The sequence below is a fragment of the Tursiops truncatus genome, chromosome 20 (genome assembly GCF_011762595.2).
Source record: "Tursiops truncatus isolate mTurTru1 chromosome 20, mTurTru1.mat.Y, whole genome shotgun sequence".
Classification (NCBI taxonomy): domain Eukaryota; kingdom Metazoa; phylum Chordata; class Mammalia; order Artiodactyla; family Delphinidae; genus Tursiops; species Tursiops truncatus.
In genome coordinates, this window is record NC_047053.1 from 10,820,237 (window position 1) to 10,847,279 (window position 27,043).

General features: G+C 54.2%; 2 protein-coding genes across 10 annotated transcripts in view; one reads left to right on the forward strand and one right to left on the reverse strand.

Annotated features, from left to right (window-relative positions):
- The window catches only part of XAF1 (XIAP associated factor 1), a 73,387-nt gene that overhangs the window by 19,844 nt on the left and 26,500 nt on the right, over positions 1 to 27,043 (forward strand). The window lies entirely within an intron of this gene.
- Positions 965 to 25,688, reverse strand: SLC13A5 (solute carrier family 13 member 5). The gene is made up of 12 exons (XM_033847762.2): positions 25,565 to 25,688; positions 19,419 to 19,547; positions 19,002 to 19,138; positions 16,471 to 16,658; positions 15,327 to 15,492; positions 13,711 to 13,833; positions 10,253 to 10,468; positions 9,315 to 9,415; positions 8,130 to 8,248; positions 6,042 to 6,203; positions 2,859 to 2,996; positions 965 to 1,699 (listed from the first exon to the last, which is right to left on the reverse strand). The coding sequence occupies exons 1-12, from the start codon at positions 25,664 to 25,666 to the stop codon at positions 1,574 to 1,576; spliced, it is 1,707 nt and encodes a 568-aa protein (XP_033703653.1). The 5' UTR covers positions 25,667 to 25,688; the 3' UTR covers positions 965 to 1,573.

A 27,043-nucleotide genomic window follows, 5' to 3' on the forward strand; every position in this document is an offset into this window, starting at 1 on the left:
TTTGGACATGGCCTGGCCTCTCTGAGCCCCAGTATTAATGAAAGACAGAGGAGGTTAATAATGCCTGCCTATCTCACAGGCTGCTGCAAAGACTGAATGAGATAACTGTCTGATGCACCAGGGCCGGGGAGGCCTGGCACACTGGAGGTGGGCAGTAAGTGTTCATTCATCCACCTGCCTGCCCACCCCCACCCTACACACAGCAGAAAGCCAGAGACAGCGCCGTGCACCTTCCGTGGGAGACAGACTGGGCGCTCAGACATCGTCCCACCCAGGAACCAGGTGGCGTATGCTTGGTCCTCGGGTGGGGCATGGGGGTTCCTTGGGTTCCCATACTTTCTCCTGCTCTGAAAAATACCATCAATGGAGCAGCACAAGAAGGAAGGGAAATTGGGTTGGTGGTAGGAGGATAGGATTCTCTCATGTGTCTCTCACAGGTTGTTCTGAGGGTTCCCAGACCACTCTGGAGTCTGTCCAGCAACTTCAGGGAGATTCACTCATGGGCAGGGGCTGTCTGCTCAGGGACCGCCGGGCACTGCTTGTTCTCAACGATGCTCTGTCAGCAGCAGGCTAGACTGCCAAGACCAGTCAGCAGAGGGAGGCTTTCCCCAGAGGTGCCCAAACTCTGGCATGACAGACAAACCCTAAAGGAACCCTGCTTTTGGCGGTTAACAGGTATTCCTTCTAGGTCTGCAGGTGAGGGAGGACCTAGACCTCCGCCTGTGGCCCCAAAGGAGGCCATCACTGCCCATACTTGGAGTGTGATCCCAGCTGTCGTGGGGCAGGAGAAGCATCTCCTGGAAGAGCCAAACTGACCTGCCTGGGACAAAAGGGGCAGATTCCAGCAAATGTTGGCCAGACAATAGAGGGGCCTAGGAGCTGAAGGAGGTGCCCCACAGAGCTGGGAAGGGGGTCCAAACTGTCAGTTCAAATGGAGCAGTGAACTGTCAGTGGGGTGCTGCAGGTGGTATCGTCCGGAAGTTATCGACTTAAATTCCTCATCCTTTGGGGGTGGCACCATACTCCTGGTGGTCCCAGGAGGCGCTGATTCCCACTCGCTCCAGCAGTGGAAAGCTTCCCAGGACCAGACATTTTGTCCCCAGGCTGGGTTGTCCCTTCCGAGTGACAGGAGGGAATCTGAGGCAGCCCGAGGTAAGCTGGGAGAGACACAGGCTCTGGAAGGTTGTTTTCTCACCTCCAGAGCTGGGATCTGGTTGCCATTTGGATGACGAGAGAACACCAGAGCCCAGCCATGGGGCCAGCTCGAGGCTTAGTGGGGGTGGGACCCTGCCTGTCCCAGAGATGATGGCAGGCCCCCAGGAAAGATGGACGCCAGCAGCCTTATGGGAGGCTCCCTTCACTTCCGAGCCTGCCCTCCAGACACCCATCCCCAGCTGAGACCCCAGGCTTGGAGGAAGAGGTGGCCCGTTGGCTGGGTCTCCGTGGGGTGTGGGCATGATGGGGTCACCTTGGGGCGTGAACCCCAAAGCTCTGCTATGAGTTGTACTGGAAGGTTCAGGTGTCCTCAGATGGGCAGGGGCCTTGGGTGTGGTCTTGCGGCTCTTTCTAAGTCTCAGTGTGCTGTCACATTAGCCCAGTCAGGGAAACTGTCCAAGTCAAATATGACCCGGCCCCAGGTGTTGACGGCCAAAAATACACAGGTGATTCCAATGACGTTCATTATTAGTCCTGTTTTCATCTGGAAAAAAACAGGGTCAGAGTCAGCACCCTGGGGTCTGCCAGGCTGTCAGAACAAAGGTGAATGGGCCTTGGGAACCAGCACTCTGGGAGAAGGGAACAAAGGACAGACAGACTGTTTGCTGGGCCTCCCGTCCCCGGGCCAGGCCCTGTGCTCACCCCACCCCCCAGGCAGAGCAACTTGGTGTCCAGTAAGAAGCACCACTGCTAAAGCAGCCTGGGAAACAGGCAGGACAGGTGGGCTCTTCAGGCCCATTGGGACGTTTGGAAACCTGGGCCTCAGGGAGGCGAGGGAGTGACTGGAGGGGCCCGGGTCTGACTGCAGGTCCAGCGCTCACCCCAGCGCCTTCACCGTCCCACAGGCACGTGCTGGCCTTTCTAGGGCATGCTCTGCGTTCTTTGGGTGCTCACTAACCATTGCTTTCAAACCCTGTGGCAGAGTTTTCACTGGGGATTGGAACTGAGTTTGCAATTCCTGGTTTCTGGGACCCACCCTCTGGGTGAGAATGCTCCATGGAGTCCCAAAGATACCCAGCGGAGGCTCTGAGTTAGCTAACGCCTTCCTGGCCTCCCCTGCTTGCCCACTTGCCTCTCCCCACTCCGGAGCTGCAGAGCCGCCCTCCTCCCACCGGAGGCTGGGATAAAGCCAAAGCAGAGCTGAAGAATTCCTCCTTTGGCAGCGTTTGTTTCCAAGGCAGCATCTGCTCCCAGGCAGTGGTGTCTCTCCCCCTGCCTGCTTCCACGTCTGTAGACACCTCTGTCAGTCTCTCTGGCTGTCATTAACATTTCCCCTCATCTCAGCCTTGCCCCTCCTGACTGTCCTCACGGGTTCTTACTAGATTGTGAAGTCCATCTTGTCCATGTGGGACTCCCACCCTCACCCCTTCCAAGTGCTCAGTGAAGGCTCCCCTGGTGGCTGCTCGGGCACTTCCAGGTGGGAGATTCTGTAACCCACCTCTCAGCTTTGGGAGACAGAACAGTCTATGAAATAAGAGATCATGTCAAAAAAGAAGAAAAAAGCTGCATATAAATGCAAATAATGAGTTGGGTCTGGACATTTGGTCCCAAACTGTTTGACACCACAAGTCATTAATAAATGGGGCATCCCTCATGACAAAAGCATCATAGCTGATAGGAGTGAATAAAAGCGGCTGCGTTACCATGTCGGAAACCTTGAGGTGTCCATAGGAAAACACGATGGCATTAGGTGGGGTGGCCACGGGCAACATGAAGGCAAAGGATGAAGTCAGGGTACAGGGGATCATGATGTACAGCGGGTTGAGGCCAATGGAACGTGACTGGGGAAAAACACAGCACTACAATGTCACAGATGCAGAAAACAAAAGCTCCTGGGGACCATCACTCTAAAAAGCTTTTCCCTGATGTACTGTGTACATTCCCACCTCTGTGCCTTTGTCCTGCTGGCTCCTCTACCCTTTGCCACAGCTGGATGATAACTCTGCTGGACCCTGAAGGCTAAACTTACCGGAAAGCCTTTCTGAACCCCCTCAATTCACTCAGCATATACTTCTTGGGCACCTACTATGTGCCAGAGACCATGCCGGGCACTGCTGCAGCCCATGTGTGCACATGTCTGTCTGTCCTGACACAGAGAGAGCCTAGAGGGCAGGGACCACATCTTTCACCTGTGTGTGTGCCTCTGGATGGGTGTGTTTTTGTACACATTTGGGATCATTTTGTGTATGAAATTTGGTATCCATCTGTTCAAAGCTTAAAATTCAGCCACATCTAGCACAGAGTAGACAGATGCTCATAAGTAGTTGTTGAATGAATGAATGATATAATAATTTGTAATGTCTGTCAATACCAAAATTAATAATCTATCATGCAGATCTACTTGCACATGAGAGCAGACACATATGCAGAGATGTTCAGTGCAATATTGTAACAGCAAAACACACAGGAAACAGACTCGACGGCCATCAATAGCAGGACGGTCAAATAAAATACATATATACAAACAATGGAATAGTTTGCAGCTGAAAAGAAGAATTGAGTAGGTCTTATGTGCTAACAATGGAAGGATCGCCAAGATATATGATTAGATTTAATAAGGTGCAGAACAGGACCATGGAACAATGCCATTTGTTTAAAAGGAGAGTGTGTGTGTCTGTGTGTGCATGTGTAATGCGTCCAGAAAGATACCTAAGAAATTAATAACAGGAGTTGTCTCTAGGGAGGAAGCTAGAGCGTAAGGGTCTGTATACTCTTTGGTATGATTAGACGTTTTCTGGCTACGTGTATGTATCACATTTTCAGCTTTGAAAAAGTATGTGTTCCCATTTTATGAAATACCCTTCAGGACTGTGATTTTTTTTTTTTTAAATGGCTTGATAGTATTACATTGTATGAATATATGATAACTTATTTCACCAATCTCTGCTATTATGGAAGTATTTTTATAACAAATAATTCTTTGATGTGCATCTTTATAATTTAAGCTTGTAGGCATCTCTGATGATTTTCCTAAGAGATTCCTGGACATAAAATTCCCAGAGTCCGGTATAATCTCTTAGCAGTAGGGTTTTTTTAAATCCTTGTCATTTTATTTTCACAAACCTTATATCTTAAACCTTTCTATGCACAAAATATAAATATGTACATAATATTTTTTTTACCAGTGGCCTCCAATTTTCTTTATTTTCACCACTATCAGGAAAGTATTTTAGCATATACTTTTAATATAGGGGGTTTTATTATAACATCTATACATGTATCACTGTATTGATATATTCTAAACCATAGGAAAAAATAAATATTTTTTTTTATTGGAAAAAACTTAAAAATTCCCAGAGTCAAAGGGTATGAGCGGGTTTCAGGTTATGGTTCCCATGGGTAAACAGGTCTCTGAAAAGGCTGCGCCAGTTACACTCCTAGGAGTAACTGAGAGGAACCAGTCTGCTTCCTGGTTTCCCCATGGGGTATGTACCCCATGTGCCTCTGTGACCCAGCTGGGGGGTCACCACCTTCCCTTTGCCTGCAGGTGGGTGCTGAGGCAGGAGTGTGAGGTCTGTGTGGAATCTAAGTCAGGACTTCGGATTCTAGAAAAGCTTGTTTTCGAAGGGCCTGGCCACCCTCTCAGGTGAAGACCCCCATTTGACTAGTGTCTGGAGGTGACAAAGCCAGGCCTCTACTAGGGGAAGGAGTCCTCACTATGGCATGACCAGCATCAGAAGACGTTCCTCGGCATCTTTTCGCCCTGGGCAGCCTGCTTAGGGGAGGGGGAGATGGGCCGCCTTGCTCTTTCTAATACTTCCATCTTCTCTTGGAATAAAAGGAGAAAATCACTTGGGTTTGCTTTTTATACACGTGGACACCCTGGCAACTGAATGAAAATTTACCAACTTCAAAATCCTGTGTTGAGGCCTTTGTAAGTCTGTCCTCCCAACTCCAGAATGACAGCCCCAGCCTCTCCCCAGCTCGTTTTACATCTACAGCGGGTTTTCATAGGCCTCATCCTACTTGACCCTCAGCACAAGAGTAGGAGAAAGAACTCGAGTGACGGGTTTGAGGATCCCACAACTTGAACTCAGGTCTTCTGACTCCGAACCTAGGGCTTTTTCTGTACCACCTGGAGGTTGGAACTGCCAAGTGATGAGTGACAAAAGGAAATGCAAGAGAAGGTCACAGTCGAGCTTCCTGTAAGCTCTGCTTTCTTCTTAGTCCCAATTCAAAAACATGCTTGCCCACGGAACACAGCTCTTTAGCCTGGCACTCAGCATCCCCGTCCACCACCACCCGCAGCCTCTCTGGGCTCAGTGCCCACTGATCCCCAGTCCCTGAGCTTGCCAAGCAAGGCTTGTGGGAGTTTTCAGTCGTGCACTTCATTTCCTTTATGTGGGCTACTCCATCTTCCCAGAACGTCCTCTCCCCTGCCACCATTCCCAGGCTCCATTTCCCCCAAGATTCTTCCTGGTGGGTTCCAGCCAATGGTGTCCCCCTGTCCTGCAGGCCTTCTGCTCTCCTGTGCTATATTCTGAGAGACCCTCTATCATTCCCCCATGGCCTCCTTGGTGTAAGCCCTGTCTCCCCAGCTTGAGAAATAATCTATGACATTTATAAATAAATTTAGGGCACCTGGTTGTTGCTTAGCACTTTTGGTCAGCGTGGAGGCTACAAAGAAGAACCAGCAAAGCATTGAGCGCAGGCCCAGGGCCATCAAGGGCACACAAGTCTGTGTTGGAGCAGGGCTCAGGACCCAGGTCTCCAGAACCTGGCCAGGCTTGGGCCCCTGGTGTCACTGCCTCTCTAGGGACCCAGGATATGGTCAGCTTCCTATGAAATGACGACTAAGGGTCATCACCCCCAGCAGAGTTACTTACCATGGAGGCAAAGATGGGCAGGAACAGGGTGGTGGTAGCCACGTTGCTTGTGCATTCTGTGAGCACAGCAATGAGTGTGGACAAGATCAAGGTGATGGCTGCTGGGGACACAGCATGCAAGGGCTCCATCTGCTTCCCCATCCATTCTGACAGCCCCGAGGCCTGGGAAATACAGGGAGGGCAGTCACCACAGGGCTCGTGGCTCACAGTTCCTCCAGAGCCTGGAGGGACCTTCATCTGTCTCCAAAGAGCTCAGCCCACCTTCACTTCTGATTCTCTCTCTCTGCATACATTACCATAGGTGATCTAATTCATACCCACAATTTCAATCTCCATCCTCACTCTGCTGTCTCCTAAATCCTCGTTTCCAGCCCAGCTGGTCTGCTGTCTGGATTTCCACCCAGATATCCCATGAGCGTGTCAGACCCAACATGCCCCAACCTGAATTCCTCTTCTGCTCCCCCTGGGCTCCCCAGCCCAGTGACTAGACTCACCTAGTGTCCAACCTAGAAGGCTAGGGGGTCATCCTGGGGTCTCTGTCCCCCTTATTTCTTATGCCCAGTCACCATGTCACCCAAAACATCTCATGTCTATCATCTCCTCTCTGTCTCCCACAGTTCTTAAAGCTCAAGAGAGTGATTTGAGCCAGAAATTGGGAATTTAGATTTGGGGCTTTAGGCTAAGAATGGATTGTCCAGGGCGAGAATGAAACGTGAACAAAGAAGCAGCCAAGGACAGAACCTTCAGGAACACTCATATTTAAGGGAGAACAGAGGAAAAGTCAACCAAGGAGGCAGGGCAGGAATGGTCAGAGTTAGAAGTAGACAGGGGAAAATGATGTCTTGGGGACCAAAGGAGGAAGGAGTTTCAAGAAGGAGACAGTGGTCCATGGAGTCCAGTGTTCTGAGCCTGTGTTAGATGAAGGCTAGGGAGCATCTACTGGGTCTTCCCCAACCCCTGTCCGGCCTAGGCCTCCACTTCAGACATCCAGGAGATTTTTCCCAAGTGCAGATCTGACCAAGTTACTCTCTGGCCTCAACCCTTTAGTAGCTACCCACCACCTTCAGAATAAGGTCCACACTCCCTATCTTGACCCTCAGTGAAGTGGCGTCTGTGAGCCTCACCAGCCTTATCGTCTGCTGTTCCTCAGCTGGATACAACACGCTGATTTCTTTACTCATGTGTCACTTCTTTCTGAAATGCTCTTCCAAACATGCCCCCCTCTCTAGGCTGTGAAATCCTCAAGAACAGGGACCATATATCAATCTCCTCTGTAATTCCTGTGCCTGACCTAACACAGACATGATAGGAAGGTTTGATGATGAATGAATGAGTGAATGAGAGATGGATGGAGAGGTGACTAAATGGATGGATCTGTTCATCCAAATAATAGTTGTGTACCCACTATGTGCCAGGCTCTGTCCTAGATGCTGAGGAAACAGCAATAGTAAGATAGACCAAGTCTGTGTATTACGCTCTATTCCTGGATAGATGGATGAACGGTTGGACAGAGGAGAGCAGCACCAAGCATCCCTCCCTCTGGCTCATTTCTTCCCTATCAGGGAAGGGGGGAGGTAAGAAAGTTGCATTTTTGGGTGTTTTCCCCCAAAAGCTCTTCCTCTCCTCCTAGGTCACTACATACCTAGCTAGAGAAAAAAATTTTTTAATGGCAACCATATCAACAAAGTTCAGCAGGAAGAGGAACCAAAGGTAATGGTGAAAATATTCACAAAGACTTGAAAGAAAGATCTGCCTAGAATAAATCAAAGCAGAGATTGTTATTACCAAACCCCACAGGAGACCTCCCAGCATCCCCCATCCCTTTTGGCTAACCAGGGTCACTCATTCACTCATTTCTGAAAATCACTCAGGGAGTACTTTCTCTATTCCAGGCACTATTCATGGTGCAGGGTACCTAGATGACAAGGCAGAGGCCCTGTCTTCAAGAAATGAACAGTTACATGGAGAAGACAGACACAGAAACACACAGGCACAGGCCTGGGGTGCCGAGAAGGAGGGGTGCAGCAGTTCTCAGCTGCCCTCTTGGTGAAGGAAGGGGCCCTAGGCAGCCCACAGTGGAGAAGTTACCTCGCATCCTTTAGCCAGAGCAAAGCCACCCCCCAGGAGCAGCACGATGCCCCAGGGTACTTTCTCCTGGGCCACCTTCCAATTCAGCAGCGGAGGTGGATAAAATGGTGTTTTCATTTCTGAGAAGAGATGATAAAAACACACACACATACATTGGGAATTCCCTGGCAGTCCAGTGGTTAGGACTCCGTGCTTTCACTGCTGAGGGCCCAGGTTCAGTCCCTGGTTGGAGACCTAAGATCCCACAAGCCACGTAGCGTGGCCAGGAAAAAAAACAAAACAAAAACCCATACATAGCCCAGAGCAGCATTAGCAAGCAAAAGAGATAAAACAGATCTAATGCAGGGGAATAAAAGCCTGCAATAAAAGGACAATGAGTGCCGTCTCATATCTGTAAATTAGCTAAAATTTACGGTAATCACTACAACACCCGCTGCTGGTAAAGACATGGTATGGTAAAGCTGTTACACACTCCTGTTAGTGTTATAAATTGGTGCAGTCTTTTTGAAAAGCAATTTACCAATACATTTTAAAAGCCTTGAAGACAAATATACTCTTTTACCCCAGCTGCAATCACTGCAAGAAATTTATCCTAAAGAAGAAACACCCTCAAAGAAAAAGCTATATTCACGAAAACATTTATTTATAATAATGAAGAATTCAAAACAGCCAGAATGCTCCATGACAGGGGAATGGTTACAGCCCCCGATACAATATAATGCCGTTATTAGAGAAAATGAATTGGAAGACTGTGGCGATAGCAGGAAATGTTTCTAGCATAACCACGAGCAAAAACATGAAAACAAAAACCAGTAAAGAAACAGGATTGAAATTATGTGTGTTTTGATTATAGCCATATAATATATATGCATATTAACAAAGACTGGGAGGGAGAGAGAAACCCCCAAAATACTGATGGCATTATGGGAAATGTGAAATCTCTTTCTGTTCCTGTTGTAAAATAAATACGATTTCAAATGTTTAAAAAGCAAAAGAGGAGATTTTGCACTAAACAATATGCAGAGAAGCCTTGGAAAATACGCTGTGCCCAGACTTTGTAATCTAGCCACAGTCCTTTTCAGCAGGGTGAGATGTTCTCCCTCCCGGGCCCAGGGAACACCATGGAGATCCTTTGCTGCCGGGGCCCCAACCCTGATGAATGGGAGGCCAGGACAGGAGCCTTACCTTCCTCAGTCTGGCTGCAGAAGTTGAACTTGGGCTTCTGCGAAGGCACAATGAATAGCAAGATGGCGACAAAGATGGCCACTGTGGCATCGGAGGCATACCTGGGCAGGGAGGAGCACACGGGATTAGCCCATCTTGGCTACACGACAGTCATGCAGCAAGCCTGCTCTGTGTCTGAATGCTCCCACGTGAGGAAACAGGCTCATCTGAGTAAGAAAACTGGAACCCCAAAGGCCAAGATCAGGAGGGGTGAGGTAGACTGAATCCTGGCTGGACACCGAGACTCCGGCGTTCTTGGCCTAGCTCTGCCACCAACTTCGAGTGGCTCTGAGCGGCTCACTTCCCTCTCTGTCTGTGTTGCTCCATAGGTGAACTTCATGAGCTCTTCCCAGCCAGATTCTCTGGGATTCTGGGTTCACCAGGGTGGCCACAAGGACTTTGGGGCTACCCCAAGCAGACCTTCAAAATGGAATGAGCAGTAACAGGCAGCAATCTCCCTGTCCACATCTCCTGCCCTTTCTAGGATATGCATGTTTCTCAACCTTTCTTCTATTCTGACCACATAACAGCCAGGAGAGAAACTTCATATCCCCCCTTTTGCCAAGTCTCTGTCTAAAGAAGCTTCTGGACCCCAGGATGTGTGTCTTCAGAGGGACTCGCCCGGACCTGAAGAAAGATGAGAAACGAAAGATGGCAGAACAGAGACTTGGAAACCAGAGCGCTGAGAGCCCCAGTCCCAGCCCAACCGACCTCTCTCTATAACAGCCTGGCTACCCTGCCAGCCTGTTGGGGCAAAAGGGGCCACATGAACACATCTGTGAGCTTGTCAGGAAGACTGGTGAGACAAAAATGAGTCCAGAAACCAACAGAGTGCTCCAGAACTGGACAGCAGAAAAGGAGGAGAGCCATGTGGGCGTGCTGTGGGAGGAGCCACTTACTTTGTCTTGCCCTCCACCCAGGTGATTGACAGCCAGCCGGGCATGAAGCCGGGGTCCCGGGAGAACCACAGGCCGACCAGCAGGAAGAAGCAGAGAAGGACGTTGACCTCAGCGAAGGAGAGGGGCCCCAGCTTCCTGTACTCCGCCCACAGCACCTCGTGGGCAGCCTTCTCCTCACTCTTCTTCTCCAGCCCGCAGCCCCAGGACTCTTTAATACTAGAGAATGCAAAGACAAGAGGATGGCGGGGCGTCTTGGTTGACTCAGGGCTGGTTGAATGGAAGCGTGAACACTGGGCAGCAGAACATGATAGAAAGCCACACAGGGCTGCCTGTCACCCGGGGGCCCTTGAGCAAGTCCCTTCCCACTCCCCAATTCTGTCATCTGCCTACCCTACCTCACAGGACATAGTGGGGCAAAGTCTCTGTTTTATGGGCCCAGCATATGTCCCCAGGGTGCCCCCAGAAGAAGCCTGAGATGGCACAGGTAGGGTGTCAGGGACAGTGGAGGTAGGAAGAGAGGATGGTCAGGAGGGTGGGAGGCTGAGCAAAACCGGGAACAGGGGATGGACAGGAGCATCGGAAGCAGAAGGAAGCAGAGCCGAGGCCACTGCTGGCAACGGGGTCCCGGCAGGTGCCAGTCGCCTAGAGACCGGTGGCTGCCGACATCTGGGGGTGGCCGTGAGAAATCTGGAACCGGCACAAGGTGGGGCTGAGGCTCCTTCACGTGCTCCGTCTTCCTCCTCCCACTGCGGCCTGGAGCTGCCTTCGATGGTGCCAGAATGCCAGTCCCCATCAGCAGGTGGCTCAAGAGGACACAAGGAAAAGGACAGGTCCCAGCAGACTGGGTCAGGCAGGAACAGGGTGGGTACTTGCATTGCAAGGAGCTGACATGTAGGATTAAGGACCCAGAAGACTCCGGGGCTCGTAGTAGCTGTGGCTAAGGCAGGAGGGAAGCCAGCCAGGTCCTGCTCTTGGATGGGCTCCCTAGGAACCAGTGCCCATTGGCCAACACGCCTGCCCAGGGCACCCTGCAGGACTTCCCTGGGGAGTGTTGGCAGGAGGGGGCAGGAAGGAGGAGGGATCTCGGAGGAGTTATAGAGGGTACCTAGCCTTGGGGAGGGGCTGACTGGGGCCACTGGCACACAGGATGCCAACCCCGAGGGATCTGCTGAGGATTCCAATCACACGTTCCAGCCCCCGTCAGCCTGAAGGTGGGGGGCAAGGCCAAGAGGATTATCCCTAGAGAGGCTTCCCTTGTGGGAGTCCTTCCTGGGACCCTAAAACAGACTTCCCAGGAGCACAGGGGTTAATGGAATACATGCTGAGGTGCCGAATGCTGAAGCCAGGGCTGGACGGGAACTACCCTTGAGAGGGTGAAGGCCATGCAGGGCATGGGGCACGGCCTAGAGCAGGGACTCAAGGAGGTTGGGACACAGCTTCCCGTGGTGCTCGGGGGTTAGGAAAGGAAGTGGCAGTGATGGGGACTCAGGTCTGCACCGCCGGCCAAGATCTCCGTTCTGGACAAGGGGCAAGGACGTTTGTCCTCAGGGTCACCCGCCAGGGACACCTCCAGATCATCCAGCATGGGGATGGCTCTGCTGGCGTGGGAGCTGGCCTCCTTGTCCTCGCCCCCTTGGCCTGAGAGCGTCTGTGTTCCACCCACTACCGATCTGCTGCCACCTGTCGTTCTCAAGACTTGGGGGCTGGACCAGAGGCTTCAGGCTTCCAGGATAAGGGGTGACTTTGGTAGCTGCCCAGCCCCTGTCTGATGCTGGAGACACATCCCGACACCACACTGGCTGCAGACTCCGGGGGCTGCATCATATATGCAGTTGTCCAGTGCCGGCCCCCTGCAGTGGTGCCCCCGGGCCTTCAGGTCCCTCTCACACTAAGTGGTTTCACATTCATCTTTGGGTTTATCCGTCTGGTGACCGCTGGGCTGGCACGGGATGCAGGCAGATGGATCCAGCTTTCCTGTGGGGGCCCCGGGAGCTGGGTGGGTGCATGATGAACTGGGTCAGTGCGCTGCAGGAGAGGCAAAGGGACCCCGAGCCCCTTGGCAGGGGCCAGAAGAACCGTCATGCCTAACTCAGGGCTTAGCCTGGTGAGGAAAGTTGGATGTAAGCCAGCAGGAATATCCCAAGAGTCCTGGGTGCTCTTGGGAGGGTCTGTGGCTCCCTTGGCTGGATGTGGCCTAGGAAGCTGCCCATAGACTCAGGAAGCTAGAGTTTTTCAGCATTAGGCTGGAGGGAATGACCCTGACATTGCTCTCCACGACCAACCAGATGAGGGATTCAAACTGCAGCCAAGCACCCGTAGGAGCAGCTTCCCTTTCACACGGGGGCCCGGACACCGGGCAGGGTGGGGTGTGCGACGAATGCTTACAGCTACCGTTATGTCGTCATTATGGCTGCTTTGATTATGGACAGAGATTTTTTGAACGGCAGTCTTGAAAACAGTTCCTCCTTCAGGAGAAGACTTAACCAGAGTGCCCCTTTTTCCCATTAACGCACAGGTCTTCGTGGGCGCTTTTACCTGTCAGCTCTGAGATCTCCGGGCCGCATAGGCCTCTGTTTTTTTGCTGGGCTCAAGCGCCGTGTGAATTAAGGCACAGAGCACATGGCTCACAGCTAGGTACTTTATACTCCAGTGTGAGAGGGTCACCTTCACGCCATAGAGAAGTTTGTGCATTTAAAAATGACAACAACATTTTGAGGTATTTGTCAGCCACACATCATGGTTTCTGTCCAAAGTCTGGCTGCTGTCAAGGTTGACTCTTGGTCAACTGTGTGCTGGGAACTGGAAGGTAAACTTTGCAGAAGCTGTGTGCTGCTGGGAACATTGTAAGCATTCAGTAAATCTGGGTTTGGACTGACGTGGATATTATCAGGAGGTCTGCTGTGACCTGGCCTGACAGACACTGGCAGCCAAGTGGAAGTCTGTCCAGCAGTGTTGACCGGCACCAAGAACAAAGTTTCTTGTTAATTGCTTTGACAACGATACACCTACTCTTTCTCCCTGGGCTGGGAGCCCGGCCGGGTGTAGGGGTCAGAGAGGACTTACCGCAGGCCACAGAGGAGCTCAGGTCAGGGGAGGGCTGGCACTGGAGCATGACTACAGGTGCCAAGGGGCAAGGCGTGGTGTGCCCAGGGAAGTCCGGAACAGCGAGCAGGCAATCCGTCAGAATCAGAATGGGGGTAGGGGGAGTTGGGAAAGGTGTCGCTGAGGAAGGAGCATTTGAACTGGCCTTGAGGACTGAGGAGGTTGGAAGGTAGGAAGGCAGGGAGTGGCATTCCAGGAAGAGGGAACAGCATGTGCAGAGGCACGGTGAGCAGCAGGGGTAGCGCGAACTGGAGGGCAAACTAGCAGGAGATGGGGCTGCAGGAGGGACTCTCTAGACTCCCCTGCTGAGCCGAGGCACGGTTAGATCCTCTGTGCCATAAGCATCTCAAACTTACTTGAATCTCATATAAGTACACCGGAGCCACAGCCAGGAGAGCAGCAGCATGATCAGCATATTAGGGAAGGCAAATCCAAACCAAGAGGCGAAGTTCACGACGTCTTTGCTGTCAGGAAACAATCTGAAGGGGAAAATGCTGGTCCACATCTCTACCAGACACTGAGCTGCGGAGAGCGGGCGGAGGCTGAGCAGCTGCCGGGCCCTGAGAGGGGGTCTGGAGTGGGGCCCCCTCCTCCTGAAGTCCAGCCACCCACACCCGTCCCTCAGCATTACCCCAGTCAAGCAAGGGCCCCAGAACACAGCCACGCACAAGGCAAGCCTGAGGAGCGACCAACTGCCCCTCCTGGAGGTCCACACCCCGCTGAGAAGCTCGCGAAAGGCATGGCCCTTCAGTCCAGAAAAATACCCCTTTGTACACACAGATTTTGGCCAACAGCTTCAGGGGGTCCACAGATGCCTCAGAACCTCACCCCGTGGGCTTCTGCAAGGGAAGGCCCCCCCCTTAGGAAATCAAATCTCAAAAGCTTCCCAGGGTGGGACCAGAAGATGTTTCCTGGGGGCTGGAGGAGGGTCACTTCCGCCCCCAACCCCAGGCACTGCTCCCTTTAGCCCAAGGGTGTCAAACTAGCCACAGAGCTTTTCCCATTCAGCCCAGAGGAACTTCAGGGGAAACCATAAGGCTGTCATTACAGAAAACACTCGCAGGAGCAAAACAGTCTGCTTGTTGGATCTCGAGTGTCTGCAGGCCCGCCCTTCCCACCTCCCAGCTGCCCTCCCGACCCCTGTCCAGGGTGTTTGTCTGCACAGGACGGGCACCGTCGTACTTCTGTTCCTTCCCTCTGCGCCCACTGCAATTTGTACTTATTTTCATTTACACAACCGGCCAGAACTCTCTGGATGTCTGCTACCCTCAGCTGCCCACGAGTATCCCATGGGCAGGGCCCAGGTTCCTCTCACTTCTGTGACCCAAGCCCCACCCGGCACAAGACCAAGAACAGAACTGGGTCCTCAAAGCCTGGGTCCCTTTGTGGCCAAGGCTGGAAAGTTCTAAACTACCCCATGGTCTACCTGGAGCCTCACAGGGGCACACGTCCCTCTCAAGGGCAATTAGAGGGGCCATAGTGAAAGAGGCGGTGAGGCACCAGGTGACCTAACCTCTAACCTTTCCAGGTGTCATAGGACCATCGCCATTAACAACCGAGGTCGTGAGCCAGCTTTGAGGGGAGCATCTTTAGGGGCATCTATTTTCTACAAGTTTTAACCAAGGACCCCGCTTCTCGGATTACACTGTCAATTCCCATGACTAGCTCCACGTTCAATCCACATTCCCTGTCTGAGCGAGAATCCTGAGCCCAGGAAAGAAAGGCAGGACTTGTCCTGAGCAGAAAGCAACCCGGTCTGTGGACATCAGCTCCTGTGCTGTGGGGTCCTGAGCATGTGCAGGGAGGTTGGGCCACAGAGGCTGATGGCGGCCCACCCTCTCACCCCTGCCAGGCGGCCCCCACCCCCATCGAGGCTCCAGAGCCCAGCTGAAGAGGAGGGAGAGGTGGGTGGGCCCCTCCAGCCCCATCCTCCCCCCACTGTTGTCCCCAAAAGGCATGGCCAGCGACTCACTCTTGCATCTGTCCCAGGAGCACCACGTTGGGTCCCGTGCCGGTCAGGGTGGCAGTGCCTCCGATGCTGGCTGCGTAGCACACGCACAGGGTCATGGCCTTGCATATGTTCTTCCTGTCGACCTCCCGCTGCCTCATGGAGGGACCTTCAAAATTCTCTTGGCTCCCTGTGGTGGGCACACTGCCGTGGGCACACTGGGGACCACCTGCCCAGCCTCAGCTCCTGACCCTGCCGCTGACCTGAGGACCCAGGCATGCCAGGTCTGCCGGCTCCCCGCCCAGGTTCTGTCCCCCGCCTCCAGCCCAGTGCTCTTATCCGGCCCCACGTGACCCCCAGCTACGTCCCTCGGCGAGCCCAGTCAGCGACGTCAGACACACTCCTTTCTTTCCTGCCTTCTTGCTCTTACTCAAGCTGCTCCCTTCATCTGGAGGGAGGGGCCCAAATCCATCCCAGATGTCCTCTCCTCCTAGCAAGGCCTCTCCCTTCTCTGCGCTCCCTCAGTGTCTGGCTAATGGCAACCCTTGGCCTCCCCCAAGTCAGACGAACTCTCCGAGGGGCCTCTTGACTCCGTCCCACTGGGCTGCACGATAGGAGTGTGTCTGCTTCATCTCTGCAGCCCCAGGACCTGGCCCAGGGTCCGGCAATCAGGCTGTCAGCACAGGCCCTGAGTGGCCCCACGCCGGGCCCTGGGGATGGGGTAGCGAACAAGACAGAGAAAAACACAGGCACTCTCTGACTCTCCTGAGCTCGGTGCCTAGCGGGGAAGCAAAGGTGGGACGACCAACCCCAGTACCTGCGGGAACAGAGTGTGGAGGGATTTGGCCTGTTCAGAGGAGGCCGCCCTGAGGATGAGTAGGGGTAGAAGGGGTTGAGGGGCATCCAGTAGGTGCTCAAAAGATACCCAAATGAATGATCAAATCAACACGTATTCATTTCAGTGATGGCGGGAACGGAGGGCAGGAACTTGCTATAAGCTCTACTCAAGGATCTAACTTTTATGCACTAATCACATTCCTAAAACTTAGGAAAACAGCGTCTTCTAAGTATTTCTCTATGTGCCTGCTAAAAGGAGGGCTCCAGGAAGCAGGGAGGTGGCTAAAGCTGTTGGCAACAGAGGGGAAGGCTGCCCTGGCCAGGGCCTCACCTGGCAGCTCGCCGGCCTTGCCCCTGTCTGCCAGCTCCAGAGCCCCGAGGCTGGCCTCGGTGGCTGCGCTCATGGCCTCCATCTGCCGCAGCACGGCCTCCACAAGGGGCACCATCATGGCCGTGGTGGCCGTGTTGCTGATCCACATGGAGAGAAAGGCCGTGACGCCCATGAAGCCCAGCATCAGCCTGCAGAGGAGGGGCAGGGAGGAAAGCCGGAGAATCCCCGCCCCCACCTCTCACAGCCCCTGGGGAGCAGCGGGGTGGGGGTGGGGGGGTGCGCTAGGCGCCCCCTGCAGGGAAGCCAGGGGTCAGGGCCAGGGTGCTGAGGCCAGTTCAAGGTTGGCTATCCAGGAGGGGATTGCAGATTTAGTGCCTGCCTGCCTCCCTCCCTCCCTCCCTCCCTTCCCTTCCTCCCTCTGCCCCTCTCTCCCACAAACATTACTGACATCTACTCTGCTGGCTACCGGGTCACCAGGCAGCCTGAGCCTCAGTCGTGGTCCTAAGGCGCTCACCATCTAGCCAGGGAAGCACCAGCATCCAGTCTGTGTGGACCCAGTGTGGAGAGTTGGCCCTAATATGACGTAGGGGTGTGCTGAGCAGCCCTGTGTGCAGGCAGACCAAACTTCCCACTTCTATCTAGAAGATTCCCACCCACCCTGACCCCACCTCTCCCCTCATGAGTTCAGAAGGGCTGCGAGGAGTCAGCCTTCAAGGGTAGGATGAGCCGGGGAGGGCCCTGGGAAGTGGGACCTCCTTCACGGCTGATCCCCTGCCCCACCTCCCTCCATTCACACTCTTTGCCGCCCTCCGCTCTGCAGTGGACCAGATCCCCAAACAGTATTCAGAAAACGTTCCGTTTCCGTGTAACACCCCACCTTCCACCTCTGTGCCACCTGTGTCATCTGCCTAGAAAACTCCTCACGGTCTCTCAAAGCCTTCAGGCAGCATCCCTTCTCTGTCACCTCCTTCCCAGTGCGCACCAGGTAGGGCTGACCACACCCTCCTCAGTCTTCTCTAGGACACTTCTCGCTGGCTGGATTTGAAACTGTTTCCATGTCTGCTCTCTCCTTAGCACATGAGCAGGGAAGGTCTGATTCCTCTCCATGGGTCCCACACACCTGGCACAAGGCCAGGAGCAGAGGAGCTTGGGAGGGGTGGTTGGCTAAATGGAACTCAACCTCTTGGTCTCCATGCCCCTCTGCAGGCAGGCTCCTCCCCAGGGCCACTAATCTGTTTGCCTGAAGAAGGGTCTCGGGGCTGCACTGCACTGGGCTTTAGCTGGTATCCATGCAGGTAGACCTCATGGACCCATAAGTACAAAGGCTGGGATCCAGGCTAGGATGAGGGTCAGAGTTCACATGAATGAGGCTTCAACATGATGCTCCGAGGCATCAAGGGAGCCTCAACATACAGGTCGCCCCCAGCACAGGCAGTGCCCTGGACAGCTGGAAGCCAGGCTCGGAGGAGGAGCCAGGTGACAGGAAGGAGCAGAGAAGCGTGTGGGTTTGGGCACCCCAGGTTTGGGAGCAAAGGGGCTCCAGCATACTCCAGAATGAGCCCCACCCCCCCCACCCCCGCTGACGGAGAAAAGCCAACCACTCAGAGGATCCTGAAAACAGGAACTCTGAGGCCTCACATCTCTAGAAAATGCAATGGCTTCTGATTTGACACTGTAAACCAGTCACTGGAGGGGCTCGGGTGACAGGTCGGAGAGTCACAAAGCCCTCACTCAGGCTGCTGAGGCGCCAGGGGTGCTCGGGTGGGCCGGGGCCTCTGTGTGCTCAGAGCCCAGCATGGCCCTTGACGTGAGGACGCAGCAGGAGGGATTTACTGTGAGTTACCAACCTGCCTTCCCAGGGCTGGGCTGGGTCACGCCATCATTTAGGGAGCATGTTGCCTCAAAAAAAGGTGCATGCTGAGTTCCCAATTAGAGGGGGCAAGGCCCCATCAGACAGGCCCGGTCTAATCCCCATGTGACGTCAGCAAACCATTTAACCCCTCTCTGCCTCAGAACAGAACGTGGGTGATGGGAATAATCCCCAACCCTCAGAGGTGCGGTGAGAGTCAGATGAGGTGGTAAATAAGCCCCCGGTATCATGCCCGGGGCCCTGTGGGCGCTCAGTACACCCAGGTGATTCTGCTGTATCAACTCCACGGCTTGGTCGGAATGGCCTGTGACTGTCAGGGGAGATCCTGGAGAGGGTGAGACGACTGAGTAATGGGGGAAGGGTGGGGTAAGCAGCAGCTTTGCAGAGGGAGTAGATGTGCCAGCCTTGGAGGGATGACCTTTCTGCTCCCCCCTGAGCTGCATAGTTGAGCCATCTCTTTCCCGCTTTCCCCACAAAGCCCCTAGGGGTATCAGGCATGGCTTGATCCAGCCTCCACCCACCCAGGGGTCTGCCTGGCTGCAAAGCCCAGATAAGGCCATGGCCAGTCCTTGCCTGTGGGGGATCTGGCCTGTGCCACATGCCTCTCCCTGGCCCTGGGGCCTACTGCAGAGCCCTGCGGTAAGAGAGAAGGCGTAATTACTGGGCAGGCTTGGCCCCCACCCAGAGGAGCGTGCGCAGGGCGATCCTCTTATGCAGGTTCCAGTGCTCCACGGCCACAGCCACGATGAGGCCACCCAGGAACAGCATGTTGGTGTCCTTCATGTACTGGACGCACACCTGCAGGACGGCATGGAGGCCCCATCAGGCCTGCCCCCTGACCACACACTACTTGGGCTCAGGGTCACCCAAGTCCCCAGAGATAGGCGAGCAGAGTATGCTGACTTCAGGGCAGCTTGGAATGGGGATGGAGGGTCAAGGGTATGTCTCTATGCCAGAGAGAGCCCACAAACAGGGTATTATCTGGTCCCCCGGGTCCTAGGCAGCTCAGAGAAGGGCTCGGAGAAGGAGCCACTGGGAGAGAAGCAGGAAGCCGCCCGGATGCCCTGGGGCTGCTCACCTGTTTGGAGTCCAGAATTTTGAAGAGCGGGAAAAACAAGGCAGGCATGAGGGCAGTGACAGCCAGAGGGATGACTTCTGTGCACCAGTAAATCGCCATGAGGATGATGACATAGGCACACCTGACAAACTGAAGAGACGGCACTGAGGCCTGGCGAGCTGCTGCCGCCCTGCTCCCCACCCCAGAACGCTCGGGACAGCAGGGCATGGACTGTCAAAACAGGGTGGCATGTCAGTGGGGACCGCTGCTTCCCTGCCCCCGTCAGCACAGCCTTCCAGGTTCAGGACAGTGAGGAGGGCACAGGACCCGTCACCAAGAGGCCCCTGCCCCCCAGCTGTGCGGTCCTGGGCAGGTCTCTCACCCCTCCAAGCCTTGCATCCATCCTCACGTCTTCACAGGGAAGAAGAGGGGGGAAAGGAGGAAGAGGAGGAAAAGGAGGAGGAGTGCAAGTGGGGGGAAGGGGGGAGGAGGAAGAAGAGAAGAAACAAGAAAATACTGTTTCTGATGACCTGCTCTAAAAATTAAATCATTTTACAAAGTAAGTGCAATTCTTAGGGAAGGCTCCCCAAAGCACATCCTCAAACTCCTGGTATCTCTATCTAATTTCCTTCTCAAAAGGCTGCTCCAACTGTCTCGGCTCCCAGAAATGTGTGTTCTAAGCCAGCTCATTCAGAGAATGGCCAGCGCTGAGGATTTGCAGGGCTGTTTTTTATTATAACTGAGAAGATAGTCTTGGTGTCTATTACCCTCTCTAGTTACAAGGGTCTCAAGCTTTACTGTTCGTATTTAATCTTGTGTGAACCGCCTGTTCACACCCTTTAGCTACTTAGCCACTGGGATCTTGGCTTTGGAGTGAGACAGACCTGGGTTTGGTTCAAGCGCTCACGGCCCCGGCCCCTTACTCACTGTAGGACTTTAATTCTCCGTCTCATCGCCTAATAAAATAGGGATAATAATGCCCACCTCCCTGGGTTGTTTTTTGTTTCATCAGCATTTTTACTATAATCATTATTAACCAACCAGGCTCTGCCTCTCCCTCATTCCAGCCCCCTCCAGTTTAATCAGCCTCCAAAACCTATAACTTCTACCCCAAAATCTTCCTCTTTCCCTTCTTCCTTCACCCTGTGGCCCTGCCTTTGCTCAGGCCACATCTTCTGCCTGCATCACTGCGGCTATCTTTTTTTTTATTTGCTGTTTTATTCACTGTAGTTTTTTTTTTGTAATTGAAGTATAGTTGATTCATAATATCATGTTAATTTCAGGTGTACAGCACAGCTATCTTCTAATACGATCTTTCTACTTGCATCACTCCACACTGCTGCTCCCTCTTTCTCTTTTTACAAACCGGATCATATCACTGCCTTGTTTAAAAGCCTTCCTTTGCCTTCAGGACAAAAGCCAAATGCCTTAGCCTGTCTTGGGAGACCCTCTGTGATGGAGCAGGCCCTGCAGGGCCCTCCAGCCACATCTCCCATGCCCATTCCCACCCCGAGCTCCTGAGACCCCAGGGCACTGGTGGGAACTGAGGCAGATGCTCCGCCTCCCACAGCTGCTCTCACACATGACATCATTCCTTTGGCCTGGAGTGAGTGCTTGGGGCTCAGTTCACTGCTGCCCCTAGTCTGGGTCTGTGTCCTTCCTCTATGCACGCCCCCACCCGCAGCAATTAGCACACTGGGTTGGCATTATATTTCACCCACCATTGAACACTGAACAGTGGAGTGAGCAGTGGAGGGCAGAATCCGTGTCACTCGGCATCCAGCACAGGCCTGAAACCCCAGGGACAGTGCAGATGCTGATGAGAAACGGACCAGCACAGCACGGGCTGTGACAACACTGCTGGGAAAACGTACCTGCACACAATCACTGCTTATCACCACCCGAGATAACACATATTATACGCATGGAACATCACACAAAGGCTGAGACATTCTTTGTCTGGATTGTGTTATCAGTGATAAAAATAAATCGTTCTCCGGCAGCCCATGAGAACCCCAGGACACCTCTCTACTGTCTAATGCAGGGTTTCTCAGCCTCGGCACTACTGACATTTTGGGTTGGATGGTTCTGTGTTGGTGGGGGGTGGGGGCCTGTCTTGTGCATGGTAGGATGTTTGGCAGTATCTCTGGCCTCCACCCTGCTAGATGCCAGTGGCACTCTCCAGTTGTGACAACAAAAAATGTCTCCAAACTTTGTCAGATGTGCCTTTGTTGGGAAGGAGGGGAGAATCAATGCTGGTTGAAGCCTCTGGGCTCAAGGCAGGATAGCAACGTGGTTAGAAGACCAGGCTTTGACACCGGGCAGGCCTGATCAGGCCTCTCTGCCATTGTGTGGCCTTCAGTTCCGCCTTCTCTGGGCCTTGGTGTCAAGGGAGAGAGAGGTAGGAATGGTCCGCTGCAGGGGGGGGCAATAAGAGGGTGTGCTGTAGAGAATTTTAAAACGGTAATACTGTCTAAAACTCACTCTCCTTCTTCTTATCATCATGTGAGAACAATTCCCAACAATGTCTTTTTTTTTTTTTTTTTTTTTTGCGGTATGCGGATCTCTCACTGTTGTGGCCTCTCCTGTTGCGGAGCACAGGCTCCGGACGCGCAGGCTCAGCGGCCATGGCTCACGGACCCAGCCGCTCCGCGGCATGTGGGATCTTCCCGGACCGGGGCACGAACCCGCGTCCCCTGCATCGGCAGGCGGACTCTCAACCACTGTGCCACCAGGGAAGCCCTCTCTCCTTATCATCATGTGAGAACAATTCCCAACAATGTCTTTGATAAAATATTCCTCCCACTCCCAACCCTGGCCCCTCTCCCTGCTTGTTTCATGTCCTCACCTGTAAATTGAGGATTTAAAAGTACCCATTCTTAACATATGGCACACAGAAAGTGATTTTTTTATTATCTGAACTTAGAAGCGGCAGGTGACATGTGTAACCAGTTTTCCCGGGACAGTTCCTAGAGGCGCCAGAAGTAACCAACAGAAAAGACACAGGCTAACTGCCCTCTCACTTCCATGCTCCTATCAGGAGGCCCAGGAGGGTGCCCCATCCCTGAATACTACCAGTCAGCAAACTTGACCCTCCCTCGTCTAGAATGCTCCCAGAGTGTTGTGGAGAGAGCAGAATAGGACAGGTGACCTTGGGGAAGCCTGAGGAGGGGTTGGTCACCGTGCAGAATGAGATGGATTCTACCTGCAGATGGGAGCCCAGTTCTTGGTCAGTTCAGAGCCTTCCCTGCAGCTGAGAATGTGGCCGGAGGAGCACTGCAAGCTGAGCTCACAGTGGACAGTGGGATTTAAAAGTCCACACCCAGCACAGTGGAGAGCACATAGTGGGGCTCAAAAAATACGTTAAGTGCACAACTGGAGAAAACCATGGCTCATTATTTACCTAATTATTAACAAATAAGGGCGTCCATGACATAGTGCTTAATGGAAAATTGTAGCTAAGAGAACATACTGTGTCTTATGGGATTTGAAAGTCTTTTCATTTTTACTTTATACTTCACAGACTTTAAAAATAATATATAGGGCTTCCCTGGTGGCGCAGTGGTTGAGAGTCCGCCTGCCGATGTGAGGGACGCGGGTTCGTGCCCCGGTCTGGGAAGATCCCACATGCCGCGGAGTGGCTGGGCCCATGAGCCATGGCCACTGAGCCTGCGCGTCTGGAGCCTGTGCTCCGCAACAGGAGAGGCCACAACAGTGAGAGGCCCGCGTACCGCAAAAAAATAAATAAATAAATTTAAAAAATACATAACTTTAATAACACAATGAATCTACTTTTTTATTTAATAAAAAGCTATTTTTATTAAAGAAAGAACCCAGAGAACAGGCAGAAAAGTGGAGCAGAGATGAAGACAGGAAGGAAGCAAGGTGCAGGAGAAGAGGAAAAGAAGAAAGCCTGCAGGAGAGGGGCCCGGGCACTGGCAGAGGGTGACATGCCCTGGGAGTCGCCGCCCCGCTTGGACAGTGCCGCCCAGGCTGCCAAGTTCTCGCCAGCTTCCCCGCTGCTCTGCCCCTGCCCTGGGTTTCCCTGCAAACTTTGTGGCCGTGGGTGGGGACGGGGAGCTCTTCAGGGTGACCAAAACAGAAGCACACAGGGAGAAAACAAGCAGACAGGGTTCTGGCTCCCAGTCACCTGCACCACTGGGAGAGAAAGCACATGAAGTCAGCCCCTGGAACGACCTTTACTGATACCTCCTCTTCCCTCACCTGATTCTCACTCCCGGGGCAGGTCAATGACATGCGTTCACAGCCTGAATTGAGGGTCCCAGCTCAGGGCCACCTGTGTGCGGGGGGATGGGATGGGCAGGGGTGGTGGTGGGGTCTCGGTCATACTCTTCTGGAGCAGGAAGGTCAGCAAAGCTACCATAATTGATGTCCAGGGAACCTCACTCCCCACCAGCAGAACTAAAATCACAGCTCTCCTGCCTGGCTCCCTCCCACAGATGATAACAGCCCCAAATCTTTTTCTACAGAGGAAATATGGCCGATCACAGTTGGTGTGGAAACTAAAGAACCACTCTAGTTGGATCTGCTGTCCTTGGCCCATCCAGGGTCTGTGTTCAGCCCACCCAAGGGCTCCTCCCAGCCTCCCCCTCCCCCATCCTAGGAACCAGCATAATCTCTTTTGGCACCAAAAGCCATAAAATGTCAACAACCAAACCACCTTGCCCCATCGTACAGACAAGAACACCAAGGCCCAGAGAACGCAGGGGCTTGGCTAAAATCACAAGGATGGGGCTTCCCTGGTGGCGCAGTGGTTAAGAATCCATCTGCCAGCGCAGGGGACACGGGTTTGATCCCTGGTCCGGGAAGATCCCACATGCCGCGGAGCAACTAAGCCCGTGTGCCACAACTACTGAGCCTGCGCTCTAGAGCCCACAAACCACAACTACTGAAGCCCGCGTGCCTAGAGCCCGTGCTCCGCAGCAAGAGAAGCCACTGCAATGAGAAGCCCGCCACAGCAACAAAGAGTAGCCCCCACCCGCCGCAACTAGAGAAAGCTCGCGTGCAGCAACAAAGACCCAACAAAGCCAAAAGTAAAATAAATAAATAATAAAATCACAGGATGGGTGAAAGGTGGAAGTCCAGTTCTCTCAAAGATTGGCTTCCCGATACCCCAGTACAACCCCATTCCTCTAGGACTGCCCTCAGAACATCCCCTAAAGAGCTCCTCCGTTTCCCAAACCTGCTTGGGCTGGGGGGAGCTGAGGTTTCCTGTCTGGGCTGAGAGTGAAAGGTGGAAAGAGGGAATGAGGAAGGAGCAGCCAGCAGCCAAAAGCCTTCAAAGGGCTCGGGCCTCTGCCAAAAAGGCCTCGCACTGCCCAGCAGGGCCTGGGCCCGGGCTCCCCGCACCACCCCCACCCTGTGGCCAAGGCCATTCATTCTCCGCTTCCCTCCTGGGAGCACCAGGAGGCCAGGGCTTGGGACACGGCTTCCCAGAGACCCTGCGTCGTGCCACCCAAGGCGTGAGCTCTGGGACCGTGTCCCACCTCCTGCTGCCTCCACAGCGGGCAGTGAGCAAAAGCAGGCAGACCTGACCTGCCTTTCAGCTGGGAGCAGGTTTCTGACTCAGCTGTGGCTGCCCAGGTTTCAGAGCTGGAAAGAAATGTGGATCATAGACAGGGAAACCGAGGCTCAAAGGAGGGCTAGAGAGGGACAAAGATGGCACTCGGGTCACTTAGGTGATGATCTTTCCGTGTAGGTCCCCGACTGGCCTCGGAAGCCACCTACAGCTGGGAAGTCCCCATTCCCCAAGGGAAGAGACAGGAGCAAGAAGGGAAAGACAAGCCCCCAGGCTCCCTCTTGGTACAGGTGGCATTTGGGGGGCCTGGGGACCGGGTTATGCACTCTGGGGAGATTCTGAGCCTATAGAGGGGCTGTGTGGCCAAGATCGGTGCTAACTTCTGGGTTTCTGTGCTTGCCAAAACAGTTCTTGCGCCCTGGGATCTGTGAACCCCAAGATCCATGCCTGTCAGAATTCTCTGCAGGGCACCTCCCATAGCACCCGGAGCTCCTGAGCCTCCGTGCCCCAGGGGAGCCGTGCCCGCCCCCGGGAATCCGTGCGCTCCACCTAATGCTCCCGGGTTCGGTGCCTGCTGCTGGGCACCCGGCGCCCAGAATCCAAGGGGCTGCCCAGAGACGCAACTGACCTTGGCGGGCATCAGAATGATGAGTGGCAGCAGCAGAATCGGGGTGACGAACAAGATCACGAAGGACTTGAACTTGGAGACATAGCTCAGTGCGGAGGCCATCGCGGAGAGGGAGTCTGGCGGGAGAGGCGAGAGAGGGGCAGCCAGTAGCTTCACGGGCTTAAGAAGGGGCCGCAGTCCAGGGGGTTGGAGGGGGCGGCGGGAACTCCGCCTCCCATGGTGGGGCCTCCCCGCGGCCCCGGGGCGGGGCCAATCCCGCGGGGTCGGTGGGACAAGCCTGCCCCCAACTCTGCCTCTGGGCGGAGGCGGGCGGCGCCCACGGACTCCAGCGCTTCTGACGGGCCCTCCAGGAGTGGTCTGGACCCTGGCACCTCCTGGCTCTCCGAGACTTTTCTGCGGTGCCCTAGACAGGCTCCCGCGGACGGCCAAGCGGGAGTGACTGGTCATTCAGTCTGCGGGCTTAGGCGTACGGCGCCCCCCTGCATCCGCACCTGCCCTTCCTGGGCCCTGCCGGGGTCCCAGGCGAAAGTCCCTAGCGGTTTGTGAGTCTTTCGGATCCGTCTCCCCAACCTCTCCCTCCTTTTCACCTGGTTACTCCTGCCCCTCCCACTCTCACCCTGGAGGGGTCTCCCGCAGGGACCCACCGCGCGCCCAGCGCCGTCTGCTCCGCGGGCCTCCCCTCCCGCCCCCCCCCCCCCCTCAGCTTCCCTGCAGTGTCCGCGCTGCTCTGGGCACAGGACTCGTCCCCAGCGCGCCGTCTCCCACCCAGCGCATCCCGGGCACTCTCCATCGATCGCGGAGGAGGTGAGGCCACCGTCCTCCGCAGCCCGGCGTGCTTTCGCCCTCCAGCGGACACTGGCGCAGCCCGCCGACGCCCAGCTGGCCCTGCGTGCGCGGAAGGCGGACTGAGCCCGCCTGACAGCGGCAGCTACTGCCATTCTACAGGGGAAACGAGAGTCCCAAGAGGAAGGGACTTAACCAAGGCTGCCCTGAGAGGGTCGTTCATTCACTCGGCCCGCCTCCTGCGGACAAGTACTGAGCACCTATTCTGTGCTAAGCCCTGTTTTGTGCGCTGGAGGTACAAGGTTGCAGACACCACCACCCCATCACTTTCTTCTTTCCTCCCTTCTCCTCCTCTGCCTGCCGGGCTTCACATTCTGTAGCTTTCTTTGGGGGAGGCCTACCCCTGTTTGTGCTTTAACCACAGCCTGTTCCTTAGTGATTAGTATCCTGTGTCTTCAACCCAGCCCTGGTGCCAGAGTCCCAGATTCTCCATATTTCCACCTTTTTCCAGCCTGGATGTGCCTCAGGCCCTAAAACTCAACACATCCTAAATCAAATTCACGCGTCTCCTCCTGTGACCTCCACCTAAGGACAGGTATTCCCCCAAACCCTTCCTGTATCTTTCTTCTGTGCTCCCCCTTTGTAATTCTCATTCATCTAAACCTGGGTTTCCCTGCCTCCCCCCATCCCAGCGCA